This window comes from Triturus cristatus, chromosome 2_1, assembly GCF_964204655.1.
Source record: "Triturus cristatus chromosome 2_1, aTriCri1.1, whole genome shotgun sequence".
Classification (NCBI taxonomy): Eukaryota; Metazoa; Chordata; class Amphibia; order Caudata; family Salamandridae; genus Triturus; species Triturus cristatus.
The window spans coordinates 468,761,623-468,779,111 of NC_140581.1; the positions used below are offsets into that span (position 1 = coordinate 468,761,623).

The 17,489-nt window shown below is 53.9% G+C and overlaps 1 protein-coding gene across 1 annotated transcript in view; it reads right to left on the reverse strand.

The window, feature by feature from the left end:
- ANKDD1B (ankyrin repeat and death domain containing 1B) overlaps window positions 1-17,489 on the reverse strand; it is a 718,121-nt gene that overhangs the window by 496,741 nt on the left and 203,891 nt on the right. Inside the window, exon 6 of the mRNA XM_085632291.1 lies at window positions 2,973-3,071. Coding sequence (XP_085488417.1) covers window positions 2,973-3,071 — 99 coding nt within the window. The remainder of the gene's footprint in view (window positions 1-2,972; window positions 3,072-17,489) is intronic.

Below are 17,489 nucleotides of genomic sequence, written 5' to 3' on the forward strand. Positions count from 1 at the left end.
AAAGCCACAGGGACAGACTGTGGGAGGGAAGGGGGCAAGGCACATGGATGGAGGGAGGGAGCAGGTAATGGCAACATGGAAGAACAGAGGGAGAGAGCGAAGAAACACGAAGTATGGTATGGCCTGTCATTGTGTAGTATGGTATCGACTGTCTTACCATAGTTTGGAATGATACAGCCAGTCATTGTATAGTAAGGCATTTTATGGCATGGTATAGTAAGGGAGAGTGGGAACAAAAGCCACAGGGATGGAGAGTGGGAGGTAAGGGGGCAAGGCACACAGACTGACGAACAGAGCGAGTAAAGGCAACATGGAACAACAGAGAAAGAGGGCAACATGAAATAATATAATGTCTGCAGTACAACTAAAACAACAAAAGTCAAAAATGTGTGAGAGGCATGCACACTCCGAAAATAAACTTTATCAAGTATGGTGTAGCATGTCTGAAGCAGCTACAGAGACAGATATGAGGAGGAGCGGGTCAAAAACAACAGGAATGGGGGGGGCAAAGGCAACATGGACAGAGGGAAGAAGGGTCTGAGGGAAGGGGCAAAGGCACACAGACAAAGGATGAAAAGGCGAGAGCAAGCAAAGGTAACATGAAGGAAGGAAGGAGAGCGTGTAACACTAAAGAATATCATGTCTGCAATACAGCTAAAACAACAAAAGTAAGTAAAATGCAAGTGATGTGCACTCCTAAAATAAACTTTCTTAACTATAGTGTAGAGTGTTGAAGTCAAACAAAGTGATTAACGATTTCACAAACAGATTTTTAATTTATTTTATAATTAAGAATGAAGCTCACAAATAGATGTGTACAGAACAATGCCCTCTACATAGGAATCGCTGCATACCTCCTAAAGAGACTTCAGACAAAACAGAATGCCACAGCCAGACTTATCTTCAGCCTTCCCCGAGAAACTCACATCATACCCCACCTCAAGAAACTCCACTGGCTCCCCATACAGAAGAGATGCCAATTCAAGCTGCTGATTCACGCACACAAGGCTCTACACAACCAAGGACCTGCCTACATTAACCACTGCCTTAACTTCCAACGACCGTCCAGAAGACTGCACATCGCAGAAAATACCAGAAACAGCCTCCCCAGGCACCTCCGGACCATCACCTCACTTTTGGAATCCTGAATGTCTCTCAAGACCTGGTTGTTTAAATAAGCCTTTGGGACCTGCAAAGCCTGTATACCCTTTCGGCAGGGGCGTAACACAGGCCCCGCAGCACCCATGGTGCAGGGGGGCCCAAGCTCCAGGGGTCCCCCTCGGCACTGCACTCTGGCCAGAGAGCTCCTGATTGAGCCTGAAGTGGGCTCCTCTTCGTACCGTGCAGGGAGGCCCCCTCAATTTTCGTTACGCCAGTGCCTTTCGGGGTATTAGCCGTGCTTTATTAATCCTTATTGATTGATTGATTGAAATCCCACATTTCAGCGATACCAAAGGGGATGATGGACGGAGCGCTTGAGCAAATCAAACACTCACCCCCAGTCAACTGATCTGGGTTTAATCCATCATCATTCTTTAGCTCACTCCACCACCCCAGTTCAGACATGGCCATCTGCAAATCAGTCTGACCCTGTGCTTCATGGGAACAGTTCAGCCCCAACTGCCAAGCCATGTCTTCCCTGGATCGGAAACAATGCTCATTTCAGCAGCAACAACACCTCTCACTTGTGATATTCTGCTTCCGAGAGCTAAAACTCCTCTGCGCTCTGAAGTCAATCTTAAATGGCTCACATGGAGCACAAAGGTAAATCTGGAGGTAAAACCCCATAGCGTAACTGAAGTTTCCGCTGGGGTTTACCTCATGATTTAGTCATGTGCAGGTGAAGTGAGACATAATGTTCTTTTTTTTTTATCCCTGCAATTGCCATCATTCTTTTGTTGATGATAATATCACATGGATTTACTGTGCTTTACTAAAGTGAGATGTGATTTAACCTCTAATGTCATAAAACTGCATTACACAACATTTTCATGTCTAAATGTAAACTCTTTATAAAATGGTATTTAATTATTAATCAGGTTACTGTAGATATTTACAATTTGTGCAGTGCTCTTGATGAGAAACGCGTTGACTACTTGTGCAGCCAATAAGAACCAATAAACTGGCACTCTAAATTAGCGTTGAAGGGATTGTAAATACTAAGTTAACCATGCCCTTAGTTGTATCAGTGCAGGATTGTTAGGTAGCCTTGCCAATTGAATAAGGAGTAGGTACATTTTTGTTTATTGTGTAAATAACGAATATTCTCCTGGTTTGGCAATCAAAATTCAGAACTGATATATTTGTTTTTGCAATGTTTGTACTTGCTTTCTGTTAGTATGCCTGGAGTGATTTCCTGCTATAGTTCCCTTTTCAATACCTTAACATCAGACCAGCTGAACCAAAACTATCCCCATGGGGTCGATACAGACTTCCCTTGCCTCTCTGACAGATAAACAGTGCTCATCTCTCGCTAAAATGCACAGTGAGGTTTCACATTTTCATGCCCAACACACAAGTTATTTTCACCGTAAAGAGGCTGGATTTATTGTCGTAGCCAATGTTTATTGACTAAATGGGTCTGGCCTTGCTACTTAATTCCGGGTCTACCTCTCCTCCACTACAAACCCCGGGGATTGCGCTGTTGGATTTTGAGCATTTCATCCCTCTAAACAAGGACAGGTGTTTTGTTGACTGTCTAAAACCTGTTTTTCGATCTACAATTTGCACCAATGAAATCCACCCACAAAGTCAATCATCTTTTTAAAAACAGCAGCGAGCACACAACACGTCCCCCAGCAGCTGCCGTCTTCGGTGCCTCTGAAACAAGAGCTCGCGCACCAGGCCTGAGGCTTCCGGTGATATCTTGAGCGTTCCATCACTGTTACGTGTAGTTGTGCCATGCATTAGACGGTCCATTAAAAATAACAAATATTGCACGCTGAGAATTAGGTTTTCTACCGGTTACTTACCAAGTCTTTTTCTGATGTGAACAGGTTAAGTTCAATGAGCGTATTTATCATTTGAATGTGACCTTTCTCGGCTGCCAAGTGGAACGGCTTTCTACCCTTCTGTAAAAGAAAAATCAGGATATTTTTGCATAAACATGAATTCCTTTGTAGTTAATTGATGAACGAAAACGAAAAGGTAGTAACACTTGCAAAACATCTGTGTTTAAATTAAAAACATACTACCAAATCTGAAGTGGCAATTTGTGTGTGTGAGCCAGGTAGGTCGCATCCCACCTCCCAACACCCCCCCCCCACCGCCCGCTGCAGCGCCACCTGCGCTCTGAGTGTCCTGTGCCCTGCTCCTCTGTGCCCCGCTGTCCATTTTCTTTCTGCTCCCCCGCTCCTGTGCGTGACTTTGTTCCCCGGTGCCCCGCTGCCCATTCTCTTTTTTGTTTCCCCGCTCCTGTGTGTGCCTTTGTCCCCGGTGCCCCGCTGCCCATTTTCTTTCTGTTTCCCCGCTCCTGTGTGTGCCTTTGTCTCCCGGTGCCCCGCTGCCCATTTTCTTCTGTTCCCCGCTCCTGTGTGTGCCTTTGTCCCCCGGTGCCCCGTTGCCCATTTGTAGGTCTCGCTTGACCCAGCACATGCGCTGGTCTGGCGAGACTTATTGAGAGGGCTCCAAAAAGTGCTACCAGGCCAGCCTGCAGCTACAGTGCATGTGCGCGGCGCCACGCTTTACCGCGATCACTTTCACTTTAGCGGCCGCTTTGCATAGCCAACAGGTCTCGCTTTTGGGACCTTATAAGTATTTAGTTATGCAACTGTTGCATGGCTAAACACTTAAAAGGTCCCAAAGGTGAGACCTATTGGCTATGCCAATGCTTGTTTTCCTTCTGTGCATTCCCGCCGCTGCATCCCCTGCGGCCTGGCCCCGCGCCCATTCGCTGCCCCCTGCCACACGCCTCCCGCCACCCAGCTGCTCCTCCCTCCCATCTCTCCTTAAAATGGCGGCCGCGCCTAAGGCAAGCCCGTCTGCGCCCGTCCGCGCCCAGCGCCAGAACCCCTGGCCCCCGCACCAGCCATGATGGTCGCTTCCGATACGACGCTAGCACCCTCCTCGCTCTCAACCCAAGACGGGCCCCCGCCTGCTGCAGGACCACCCCGAAGCGCAACCACGGTCCCTTCGCCTGCCGGAATTGCAGCTTCCCCTGCATCGAAGACGCAGAGACACCCGCCACGACAAAACACAACCAGCTCTGATGCATCCTGATCAACACCCGCTCCGCACACAAACACACCGTCGAGCTCTGGGACCTACTCGACACTGCAGCACTAGACGTTGCCTTCCTGACCGAGACCTGGATGAACGAAGCCTCCTCTCCAGACATCGCCATAGCCATCCCCGACAGATACAAGATCGCCCGCAGAGACCGCACCAACGGAATCGGAGGAGGAATCACCATCGCCCACAAGAAAACCATCAGGGTCTCAACAAACACCGACGACACTCTCAGCACCGCCGAACACATTCACTTCCAGATCCACACAGACCCCAAGACCACGCTAAGAGGCACCCTGGACCCCGACCACAATTCTGCGACGCCATCGCCGACTTCATCAGCACGCACGCACTGACCTCCACCGACTACATCCTCCTCGGAGACCTGAACTTCCATCTGGAGAACAACAACGACAGCAACTCATCCACCCTGATAGACAACCTCGGACTGGAACAGCTCATCACGACGCCGACCCACATCACCGGACACACGCTCAACGCCATATTTTCCTCAAGCCCCCACGTCTCCTTCAGCCAAGTCTCCGAACCCAACTGGACCGACCACCACTGCATCCACTTCACCTTTCGGAAACCTGTCCCATATCACCGCACCCTACAGATTCCCCGTCGCTGCTGGGGCAAAATCACCGAAGTACAACTACAAACAAACCTCGCACTCAACCCACCGACCAACCCCTCCAATCCCGACGATGGTGCACGCACCCTCAGACCATGGATGGACGACTGCGCCAGCACCTTAGCCCCGCTGAAAAAACAAACCCTCAAAGACACCAGCAAGAGAGCCACCTGGCTCACCCCGGAACTCCTAGCGCCAAAGCGCACCTGCCGGAAGTTAGAGAACATATGGCACAGCGAGAAGTCGCCAGGCAGCCGCGCAGCCCACAAAGACGCCATCCGCAACCACCACCACCTCATCAGGACCGCCAAGAGGACCTCCTTCAAAGACCGCCTCGACAACAACGCACACAACAGCAAGGAGCTCTTCAACATCGTGAAGGAACTCTCCAAACCCAGCTCCAACGTCAACGACATCCCGCTGTCGCAAGCCCTGTGCGACTCCCTCGCCACCTTCTTCCACCGCAATATCGCCAACATCCACGATAGCTTCAGCCCCCGGACGACCCTAACAAGCCCCAACGTGCCGGAACCACCACCACCCACTGACCACGACCCCCTGACAACCTGGGCCAACGTGAGCACCGAAGACACAATCAAGACCATGGGCACAATCCACTCCGGCTCGCCGTCTGACCCTTTTCCACACCACACCTTCAAAAAAGCCGGCAGCTCCATCGCACCCCACCTGCGCAACATCAACCTCTCCTTTGAGACCGCAACCTTCCCTGAAAGCTGGAAACACGCCGAGATCAACGCCCTACTGAAGAAACCCAAGGCGGACCCGAGCGAACTGAAAAACTTCCGGCCCATCTCCCTGCTTCCGTTCCCAGCTAAGGTCATCGAGAAGATAGTCAACATCCAGCTCACCCGCTACCTCAAAGACAACTGCATCCTGGACCCCTCCCAGTCAGGATTCCGCAGCAACCACAGCACCGAGACCACCTTCATCGCCGCCACAGATGACATCAGGATCCTACTGGACAACGGCGAGACTGCGGCCCTCATCCTTCTCGACCTCTCTGCCGCCTTCGACACCGTCTGCCACCGCACACTACGCACACGACTCCACAACGCAGTGATCCGAGACAAGGCCCTGGACTGGACCTCCTCCTTCCTCTCCGGCAAAGCCCAGAGAGTCCGCCTCCCCCCATTCCGATCCGAAGCCTCCGAGAACATCTGCGGCATCCCACAGGGATCCTCCCTCAGTCCGACGCTGTTCAACGTCTACATGGCGCCTCTCGCACGCATCGCCTGACACCACGACCTCAACATAATCTCCTATGCCGACGACACGCAACTGATCCTTTCCCTTACCAAGGACCCCCTCACCGCCACATCCAGCCTCCACCAGGGAATGAAGGCCATCGCCGACTGGATGGAGGATAGCCGCCTTAAGCTGAACACAGACAAGACGGAGATCCTCATCCTCAGGCCCAACCCCTCAGCATGGGAAGACTCCTGGTGGCCCGCGTCGCTGGGGACACCCCCGCACCCACCAACCACGCACAAAACCTGGGAGTCATCCTCGACTCAAAACTCACCATGACCAAACAAGTCAACGCTGTCTCCTCCACCTGCTTCAACACCCTCCGTAGGCTCCGCAAAATCTACAGATGGATCCCTAAAGACACAAGGAAAACAGTCACCCAGGCCCTAGTCAGCAGCAGACTCAACTACGGAAATGCCCTCTATGCCGGAGCCCCGACCAAACTTATCAACAGACTGCAAGGAATCCAGTATGCCTCCTCACGCCTGATCCTCGACGTCCCGCCTGCGACCACATCACCCCCCACATGAGGAACCTGCACTGGCTCCCTGTCGACAAAAGAATCTCCTTCACGCTCCTGATCCACGCGCACAAGGCACTCCACAAGACCGGCCCAGCTTATCTCAACAGTCGCCTCTCCTTCTAAGTGCCCAACAGGAAACTGCTCCGCAGACCTCTCCCTGGCTACCGTCCCACGCCTCCGTAGAACCACAGCCGGAGGCAAATCCTTCACCCACTGCGCTGCCAAGACCTGGAACACCCTCCCCCTCATCCTACGACAGACCGAAGACCTTCTAGCCTTCAGGAGACAACTCAAGACCTGGCTGTTTGACCAGTAGCTTCAGCACACCTCCTCTCCCCACCCTCAGCGCCTTGAAACCCTCGCGGGTATGTAGCACGCTTTACAAATTTTGATTGATTGATTGATTGAAATGGCTACTAAATGCCCTGCCTGAGTGGACCAGAAGAGTCCCTCCCATGCTAATAGACGTGCGCCTCTGGCCAGAGTTCCCCAGCAGTGGAGACAGCTTGAGCGTTGGTCAGAGGCGAGCACAGATCATGCGTGTGCGCCAAGGCCTGTCACACGGATTACAGTGGACACACAGTGAGAAGCCTCACAGTGGTGAAGGGCTGTTGCCTTTACCAAGAGCTGCAGAGCACGAGCCCGGTGGGCAGCATACTGGTTTGTACTGAGTAATCAGCAGCATGGCCAGGATGGCTTATCGGTGTCATGGAAGTGGGGTCTACTGGTCCACTCGATGGAAGTCCTCTGCTGTATGCTTAGCTAGCCCTTGGCCTACATCAGGATGTATGAAGTGCCAGAAAATCAAGTGCTTTGCAGAGTGTGCTGGTATGTATGCCCATGGCAGCTGTGCATGGAGGCCAGCACGAGTGTCGCTACGGGGCGAACTGTTACATATGTGTACCCGTGGCAGCAGTACAGGAAAGCCTGTGCATGTGTCTTTACATAGCACGCTGTTATTGGGTGATGAGGTAGACAGTCGGACCCTGCTTGACTCATAGCGGGGTGCTAGATTCTGCCTCACCCAGGTCTTTTGCCTAGTACTAATGTGAGAAATTTCTGTCATGGTTAGCAGCAGCTTCTAGCTTACACGTTAGCATTCTGTGGCGGAATTCAGTTGGGAAAAGTCTGGCAACTCTGTTAAAGTATGCTGTTGCACATTTTTAGGTTGAAGCCTAACAGACAGCACAGCTGTCAGGTTTGCTAACAAAATCTTGGGGACATTTGGAAAGCCTCCCTGGGAATGAATTCTGCCCATTGCTTACCATTGGCTTTGTGATTTGTAAATTTGCTTGCTTTCTATTTGCTGGCTCTATTTGTTTTAGACTGTCCAGCTTGAGTTCGCCCCGTTCGTTCACAAATCCTACTTACTGTATTCTTCCCCCAGTACTGGGTTTCTGTAAATAGGCCTATAAATCTTGTTCTTATCTTGTCACATTTGCTGTGCATTCAAAGACAGAGGTCAAATGTCAGGATCTGTTTTCCAGGGAGCTTGGTGTTTACTTTTCTCCCTTTGACTTCAAAGTGAGAGAATTTATGTGACAATCATGCTGGTTTCTGGGGGTGTGCTTGAGGAAGGCTGTACAATATTATTTTTTTTGTAGCTCACAACAAAATTTCAAAGTCAGTAAATGAATTGTGCAGATATTTCGGAATATATCAGAATTATAAAAAGCACAAATGAAGCACATATTTTAGTAATTCTGAAGTGTGGTGGAAACAAATATTTTAATGCGATCAAAACAAATCAATATACTAGGTGATGCAATTTCCACACATTATTATTTGTGCACAGTATAGTTTTATCAGTAAAACTGTATGTTTGTGCAAATGTAATGAGCGTTTCAATTGAAGATGTGTTGTCTGTAATAGCAATGCACTACCATACTATGCATACTCCACTTTATCACACTCCACTCTACACCACTCACACTATGTCACTCCATGCCACTTCACACTGAGTCACTGCACTCTACTCTGCACCATTCCACTCTACACCACTTAACTCTAAGCCTCTTTACTCTACATCACTCTACTTTATGCCGATGCACTGTACCCCATACTACCCTGATATGCACCACTGCACTCAACACCACTCCACTCTATGCCACTGCACTCTACTCTGTACCACCACACTCTACACAGTGCATTCTATGCCACTGTACTCTACAGTTCACCACTCCATTCTATTATGAAACAATCTACTCTATGCCACTGCACTAGGTGCCAGTCCACTGTATGCCACCGCACTGTACTCTGCATCACTGAACCTTACTCCAATACACTCTACACTACTTTACTCAAAACCAATGCACTCTATGCCAATCTACTTGGCACCACTGTACTCTATGTCACTATGCTCTACGTCACTCTATTCTGCTCTGCACCACTGTACTTTATGCCACAGCTCTCTATGCCAATCTACTATGCACTACTCTAAGCCACTGCACTACATGCCAATGCATTCTATGCCACTCTACTATACACCACCGCACTCTACGACAGTCTACTCTGTATTTTAAACTCTACACCACTGTACTCTACACTACTCTATGCCAGTCTAGACCAATGCACTCCACTCTATGTCACTGCACTCAACTGTACTCAGCACCACTCCACTCTATGCCACTTCGTTCTACTCTGCAACACTGCACTCTCCACCACTGAACTCTACACCACTCTTCTATACACTACTGCACTCTACTATGCTCCACTCTACTTTATGCTACTTTACTGCACTCTACACCAATGCACTTTATGCCACTACATGCTCAACCACTCTACTCTGCATCGCTCCACTTTCCCTAATGCACTCTACACCAATCCACTCTAAGCCACTGTAATCTACTCTGCACCACTGCACTCTACGACATTGCATTCTACTCTATTTCACTGAACTCTACACCACTATATTCCACTCTATGCTACTGCAATCTACCCTGTGCAAATCCACTCCATTCTGCACCTCTGCACTCTATGCCACTCTCCTCTGCATCACATTGCTCATAACCAATACACTCTATGCCACTGCTCTCTATGCCAATCTACTCTACACCATTTCACCCTAAGCCACTTTCCTGTGCACCACTCTATGTCACTGCACACTACGCCACTTGGCTCTACACCACTGCACTCTACAACACTCTACTCTGCAACAATGCACTCACCTCCACTGAATTATACGCCACTCTACTCTGCATCACCCTACTCAGCACCACTGTACTCAATGACACTGCACTGTACTTTGCACCACTCGACACCACTCTTCTGCATTTTACGCCAATGCACTTTATTTCAATGCACTCTACACCACTACACTCTATGCTCCACCACTCTACTCTATGCCATTGCGCTCTATGCTCCTCTAATCTACTGCGCACAACTGCACTCTCTGCCACTTCACTCTATGCCTCTCTACTCTGCACCACTCTACTTTATGCCAGTGCACTCTACCGCACTCTACTATGCACCACTGCACTCTTCACCATTGCACTCTAAACCACTCCAGTCTAGGCCACTCCACTCTACTCTGCACCACTTCACTCTAAGATACTGCACCATACCCTGCTCCACTCCACCCTACCCTGTACCACTCCACGCTACGCCACTTCTCTCTACTCTGAAACAGTCTACTCTATGCCAATGCACTCTACTCCACTCCACACCATTTTACTCTACCCCACTGCGCTCTATGCCACTATAATCCACCCTGCACCACTCCTCTCCATGCCGCTTCATTCTACTCAGTGCCACTGTACTCTACTCCACTCTGCCCCACTCCAGTATGCCACTATACTCTACTCTGCAACACTCTACTATATACCACTCTTCTCTGCACCACCTTACTCAGTGCCACTGTACTCTATGACACTGCATTCTAATTTGCACCACTCTACACAACTCTACTGAACTTTACCCCAATACACTTTATGCCAATGCACTCTACGCCACCACACTCTACGCTGCACTACTCTGCTTTATGCCAGTGCACTCTATGCCCCTCTAATCTACTGTGCACAACTGCACTCTATGACACTGCACTCTAGGCCACTTCACTCTATGCCTGTCTACTCTACTCTGCTCCACTCTACTCTATGCCAGTCCACTCTACCCCACTCTACTATGCACCACTGCACTCTTTGCCACTGCAGTCTACACCACTCCCGTCTAGGTCACTCCACTCTACTCTACACCACTTCACTCTATGTCAGTACTCTATGCCACTGCACCCTACCCTGCTCCACTCCACTCTACCCTGCACCACTCCATTCTACGCTTCTTAACTTTACTCCGAAACAATCTACTCCATGCCAATGCACTCTACTCCACACCATTCTACTCTACCCCAATGCGCTCTATGCCACTCCACTCTACACTGCACAACTCCCCTCTACGCTGCTTCATTCTACTCTGAAACATTCGACTCAGTGCTACTGCACTGTACGCCACTCTACTCCACTCTGCCCCACTCCACTCTATGCCACTGCCCTCTACACTGCACCACTCTACACCACTGTACTCTAAATCACGGCACTCTACGACAATGCACTCAACACCACTTTACTCAAAACCAATGCTCTCTACGTCGCTGTGAGACCGGCCTCGTGGCGTGGGCCCTCCCGACCAGCAAGTTACCCTACAACCACGCCGAACCCCGTGGACACGGCCTTCCGGCTCCCGTGGGCCAACATCCCGAGGGCCGACCAGATCCCCAACACGCATGCCCGGCCGAGGGAGAACGAAACCCCCACCCCAAACCAGACCGAGAGGCGCCGACCCTGTCACACCTCTGGTCTCTCCCCGAGGGAGGTTTCGATCGACCACCAGGCCCCCGGTGAGCGGGCGCCTCGCCTGCTGGTTGTCTGGAGTCCCTCCCAGACCCACCTGAACAGATCAAAGGGACAAGCGACAGGAAACCCCGACACACCGCCCCCCAGGCACCAGACCCCTCTCCGCGAGGACTCCGGACTTCAAAGAGGAGGGGGAGTATAACAAGGGGTGCGGAAAGGACGGGAGCAGAGAAGACCTGGACTGACGAGAGCCTGCTGACCTGGTCGCGGCTCGATCGCTCACCGAACAGAAGAACGCTACCCGAACTCTGAACCACCTGAGCCCTGCGGACACTGTTGCGGCTCCCCGAACTCTGAACCACCTGAGCCCTGCGGACGCTGTCGCGGCTCCCCGAACTCTGAACCATCTGAGCCCTGCTGACGCTGTCGCGGCTCCCCGAACTCTGAACCATCTGAGCCCTGCTGACGCCGTCGCGGCTCCCCGAACTCTGAACCATCTGAGCCCTGCTGACGCCGTCGCGGCTCCCCGAATTCTGAACCATCTGAGCCCTGCTGACGCCGTCGTGGCTCCCTGAACTACGACCCTCCGGTGCCTGCTGAGTGACTCGCGGCCCGCTCCTCCAAGAGAATCGGCAGAGATTGCCAAGAGAAACAACATCCCCTCAGCTCGAGGATTGAGAGCTGTGCGCCGGATACCTCGCAGAGACACTAATTCAAAGACTGTCCCACTACCCCTTTCCCTCCTCACGAGATCGCTGCCGTTTGTGGCATTAATTCCACACCTGCCTGCCGGATCATAAAGATCCCTGACAACTACCGATAAAAGCATATTGTCTTATAACGACTTACTGTGTGGTGTCCCTCTATCCGAAGAGAGAGTAAGCGCAGCGTGTGCGATCCTAGGTGCGAGACCCTTCCAGGAAGTGCCTCCTTGCTCTTGCTCGGCCTAACTCTGGGTAAGGTGGGCCTCCGGGTGGTCGGGAACACATTCCGCAGCCTCCCCGGGGAACGCCTTCCAACATTTGGTGGCAGGCGACGGGATACGAGCCAACACCTAGAGATCGTGCAGTAGACGGCTTACGCACTACCAAGAAGAAATGGAAGGAGAAACTTCCCTAGGTGCCGCAGGCACCAACCCGAGTGCGGCATTTCAAAAGGACCAGTTAGAATCTTATACGCACCGAGAACTGAAACAATTTTGCAAAGACTTTGGAATCGCTGCCACCGGACTAAGCACGAAAGAGGACTTCCAGGGGGCATTAAAAACCTGGGTCGAGGCAGAAACTCCCCGGACACAAACAGAAGGAGAGCCTCCCAACGAACCACGAAGCACCCCGGGGAGGAACGGCGCCCCCGAGGGGGGCCTATCCCCAGAGGAACTAGCGGACCGAGAAAGAGGTCGCAACCACGAACTGGAACTAGCAAAATTAAAAATCGAAGGAGAGATAAAACTGGCTGAAAAAAAACTGGCAGTGGAACAGTTACGCCTACAAGGAGAACTAGAGGAAAAGAAACGACAGAGAGAACACGAAGAAAAGAAACTCCAACTAGAGCACGAACGTAGCCTAAAAGAAATCGAGCTCAAGGCTAAGAAGGCGGAGGCCCGACCCTCGGAAACCCAACCCATCTCCTCCACCGTGGAACCAAAGGTCCACATCCCCAAATATGTGGTGAAAGAATACCATAAGAACGACGACATTCAGCAATGGTTCAAGGCCTACGAAGTCGCCATGACCTCCCACCGAGTCCCGCAGAAAGACTGGGGGGCTGGGCTGTGGGGCCGGTTCCTGAGCGAGGGGAGAGATACCCTGCTGGACCTGCCCTCCACGGTGATGAACTCCTACAGTCACATAAAAGAGGCCCTGGTAGCCAGATATGGGCTCACCCCTGAAATGTACCGGCAACGGTTTAAAGACTGCAAAAAGATACCCGGTACCACCTGGGTGGAGTACGTGAACTTTTACAGCCGGGCCTTGGACGGATGGATCAAGGGCAGCAAGGCCTCCACCTTCGAGGAGCTGTTCGACCTCATCGCATGGGAACACTTGGCCGCTAATTGCTTCGTAGAGCTGCGCCAGCACCTCCTGGACAGCAAACTCACAGACCCTCGAAAACTGGCCGTCGAGGCTGACCGGTGGTGAACACCCGGGCCGCCCGGGGCCCCGTGGGAGACTACGGTCGCCACAGTCAGGGACCCCCCCGCCAGAGGGGCGGAGGGAATCAAGGCCGACAAAGGGAGCTCCCGGGGAGATCCCCGCTCAGCCCTCCCAGAGGACAATCTCCGCCCTTTCCAGCTCCACCTCCGGCCAGCACCGGGCCACCAGGGAGGCCGGGGCCCCGAGTGAGGATCACCTGTTTCTGCTGCCAACAGACCGGACACTATGCCAGTGACCCTCAGTGTCCCCGGTACCAGCGAACCGCCACAACAACCCCGCCGGCTCGACAGATGGCCTCTGTAGCCCTGGGGGAAGAGATGGAAGACTCCGAAGAATGGGAACCAGCCGCCATGGCCTTGGTCTCCCTAGGGGACCGGGAGATGGTCCCCGGAACGTCCCTGCCCGCCAACACGAAGAAGTACCGACAGCAGGTAACGGTCAACGGTCACCGCATCGAGGGGCTCCGGGACACGGGACGAGTATCACGGCGGTTCATTGTCACCTGATTTCCGAAGATCAGATACTGCCTGACGCCTTTTGCCCCGTCATATCATCAGACAATTCCGAGAGCCTCTGCCGGATGGCCCTAGTCCCCTTCGAATGGGGGGGAGTCACCGGCAAGTTAAAGGTAGCGGTCCGAACCTCCCAGCCCATGGACTGCCTCCTGAGCAACGACCTTGAGAACTCCCCGTGGGGACAAGTGGAACGAAGGGCCCACCTCGAGATGATGGGCCTACCCGAGTGGGTATGCGCCACCACGCGCTCGATGACTCTCAGGGCGCCTTCCTCCGAGGGGGGAGAGGCCATGCCACTGAGCACCGCCACCATCCCCGAGATCCAGAATACACCACCAGAGGCCAACGACCCCCTTCTGGACGAACCAACCGCTCCCGACGAAGGATCAGTGCCTTCCGACCCCGAAACCCTGACCAAACTCGGGGACTTACCAGAACTGGCCCCGTGGCCCTGCGAAGGGGGCCCCTCCCGTGAAGTGTTCTGCCAAGAACAATCCACCTGCCCGTCCCTCATGGGACCCCGACAACAGGCCGAGGCCCAAGCAGCAGGCGACCGGACTGGCACCCACTGGGTATACTGGGAGAACGGACTGCTGTACAGCGAACAGAAGTCGGCCGAGTTGGGATCGGCCCGAGTACTAGTGGTACCCCTACGCCGGAGGTGGGACGTCCTCCTCCCCTGCCTCCTGTTCGCCTACTGGGAGGTTCCCCAAAAATCCCTGGGATTCAGCCCATTTGAACTACTATATGGACACCCCGTCCGGGGACCCCTGAGCCTGGTCAAGGAGGGGTGGGAAACAACCCCCCGGGGGACCCCTCCGGATGTGTTCCGATACATCTTGGCGCTCCGCAACCAGACCCGGAAATTCAGAGAACTCGCAGAAGCGAACCTCGAGGCTAGTCAGGAAGAAATGAAGCGCTGGTATGACCAGAATGCTACGCTGGTCGAGTTTCAGCCGGGCCAACAAGTCTGGGTCATGGCCCCGGTGAGACCCTGCGCCCTCCAAGATAAATGGACTGGACCCTTCAAGGTGGTCAAGCGGAAGAGCCAAGTCACCTATCTCATCGATGTACAGTCCCCGCGGAACCCCCTCCGGGTCCTCCACGTGAACCGCCTCAAACCTCACTTTGTACGGACAGAATTGAGTTTACTCCTGGCCACCGACGATGGGGCCGAAGAAGACACCGAGCCCCTTCCAGACCCCCTGGGGGCGAAAGAGACCGATGGGTCCGTGGAGGGAGTGAAACTGTCAACCGCCCTCACAGCCCAACAGTCCGACGACTGCCGCCAGCTACTAGGGCAGTTCGCGGACCTCTTCTCCCTGACCCCTGGGGTCACCAACTGGTGTGTCCACGACGTGAACACCGGCGACAGCCCGCCAGTGAGACATCGGGCCTACCGGGTCCCTGATCGGGCCCGAACCTGCATCCAGACCGAGGTGGCGAAGATGCTAGCCCTCGGGGTGATTGAACCCTCCGACAGCCCCTGGGCCAGCCCGGTAGTCCTGGTTCCGAAAGCAACTACCCCGGGTGTTGCCCCCGAGCTGAGGTTTTGCGTGGACTACCGAGGACTCAATGCGGTCACCCGAGCGGACGCTCACCCTATCCCCCGTGCCGACGAGCTCATTGACCGCCTTGGGGCCGCTCGCTACCTCAGCACCTTCGACCTGACTAGTGGATACTGGCAGATTGCCCTCACCGAGGGAGCCAAGGAGCGCTCCGCCTTCTCCACCCCGGATGGGCACTACCGCTTTAGGGTGATGCCGTTTGGAATGAAGAATGCCCCGGCCACCTTCCAGCGGCTGGTGAACAAGGTCCTGTCCGGACTAGAGGGGTTCAGCGCAGCATACCTCGACGACATAGCAGTCTTCAGCTCCCAATGGACCGAGCACCTCCAGCACCTCCGTCAAGTCCTGCTGGCTCTGCGCCGAGCCGGCCTCACCATCAAAGCCAGCAAATGTCAAATTGGGCACGGCTCCGTAACGTATCTGAGGCACCAGGTGGGAAGTGGGCAGGTCGCCCCCCTCCAGCCGAAGATCGACGCCATCCTGTCCTGGGAACCCCCCGCAACCCTAACGGAAGTCCGGGCCTTCCTGGGCCTCACCGGCTACTACCGAAGGTTTATCAAGAACTATGGCAGCATCGCAGGCCCCCTCACCGAACTAACCTCCAAAAAACACCCCAAGAAAGTACACTGGACTCCCTCCTGCCAGAAGGCGTTCGACACCCTCAAGGCCGCCATGTGCGCAGCTCCAGTGCTCAAAGCACCCGACTACGCCCAGGAGTTTGTGGTCCAGACGGACGCCTCGGAACACGGCATCGGGGCAGTCCTCTCCCAGTTCGACGACAAGGGCATAGATCGGCCCATAGCCTTCATCAGCCGGAGGTTGCTGCCCCGGGACAGCGGTGGAGCACTATTGAGAGAGAGACCTTCGCAGTAGTCTGGGCCCTCAAAAAGCTACGGCCCTACCTGTTCAGAACACACTTCCGAGTACAAACGGATCACCGCCCCTTGCGGTGGCTGATGCAGATGCGAGGAGAAAACCCCAAGTTGCTACGCTGGTCCATCTCCCTCCAAGGGATGGATTTCACGGTGGAACATCGCCCCGGGACGGACCACGCCAACGCGGACGGCCTGTCCCGATTCTTCCGCTTCAGCGAGGAGAACCCCCAAGTGGATGGGTAGTTCTCCCCGCCTTTCAGCTGGGGGGGGGCACGTGTGAGACCGGCCTCGTGGCGTGGGCCCTCCCGACCAGCAAGTTACCCTACAACCACGCCGAACTCCGTGGACACGGCCTTCCGGCTCCCGTGGGCCAACATCCCGAGGGCCGACCAGATCCCCAACACGCATGCCCGGCCGAGGGAGAACGAAACCCCCACCCCAAACCAGACCGAGAGGCGCCGACCCTGTCACACCTCTGGTCTCTCCCCCGAGGGAGGTTTCGATCGACCACCAGGCCCCCGGTGAGCGGGCGCCTCGCCTGCTGGTTGTCTGGAGTCCCTCCCAGACCCACCTGAACAGATCAAAGGGACAAGCGACAGGAAACCCCGACACACCGCCCCCCAGGCACCAGACCCCTCTCCGCAAGGACTCCGGACTTCAAAGAGGAGGGGGAGTATAACAAGGGGTGCGGAAAGGACGGGAGCAGAGAAGACCTGGACTGACGAGAGCCTGCTGACCTGGTCGCGGCTCGATCGCTCACCGAACAGAAGAACGCTACCCGAACTCTGAACCACCTGAGCCCTGCGGACGCTGTCGCGGCTCCCCGAACTCTGAACCACCTGAGCCCTGCGGACGCTGTCGTGGCTCCCCGAACTCTGAACCATCTGAGCCCTGCTGACGCTGTCGCGGCTCCCCGAACTCTGAACCAT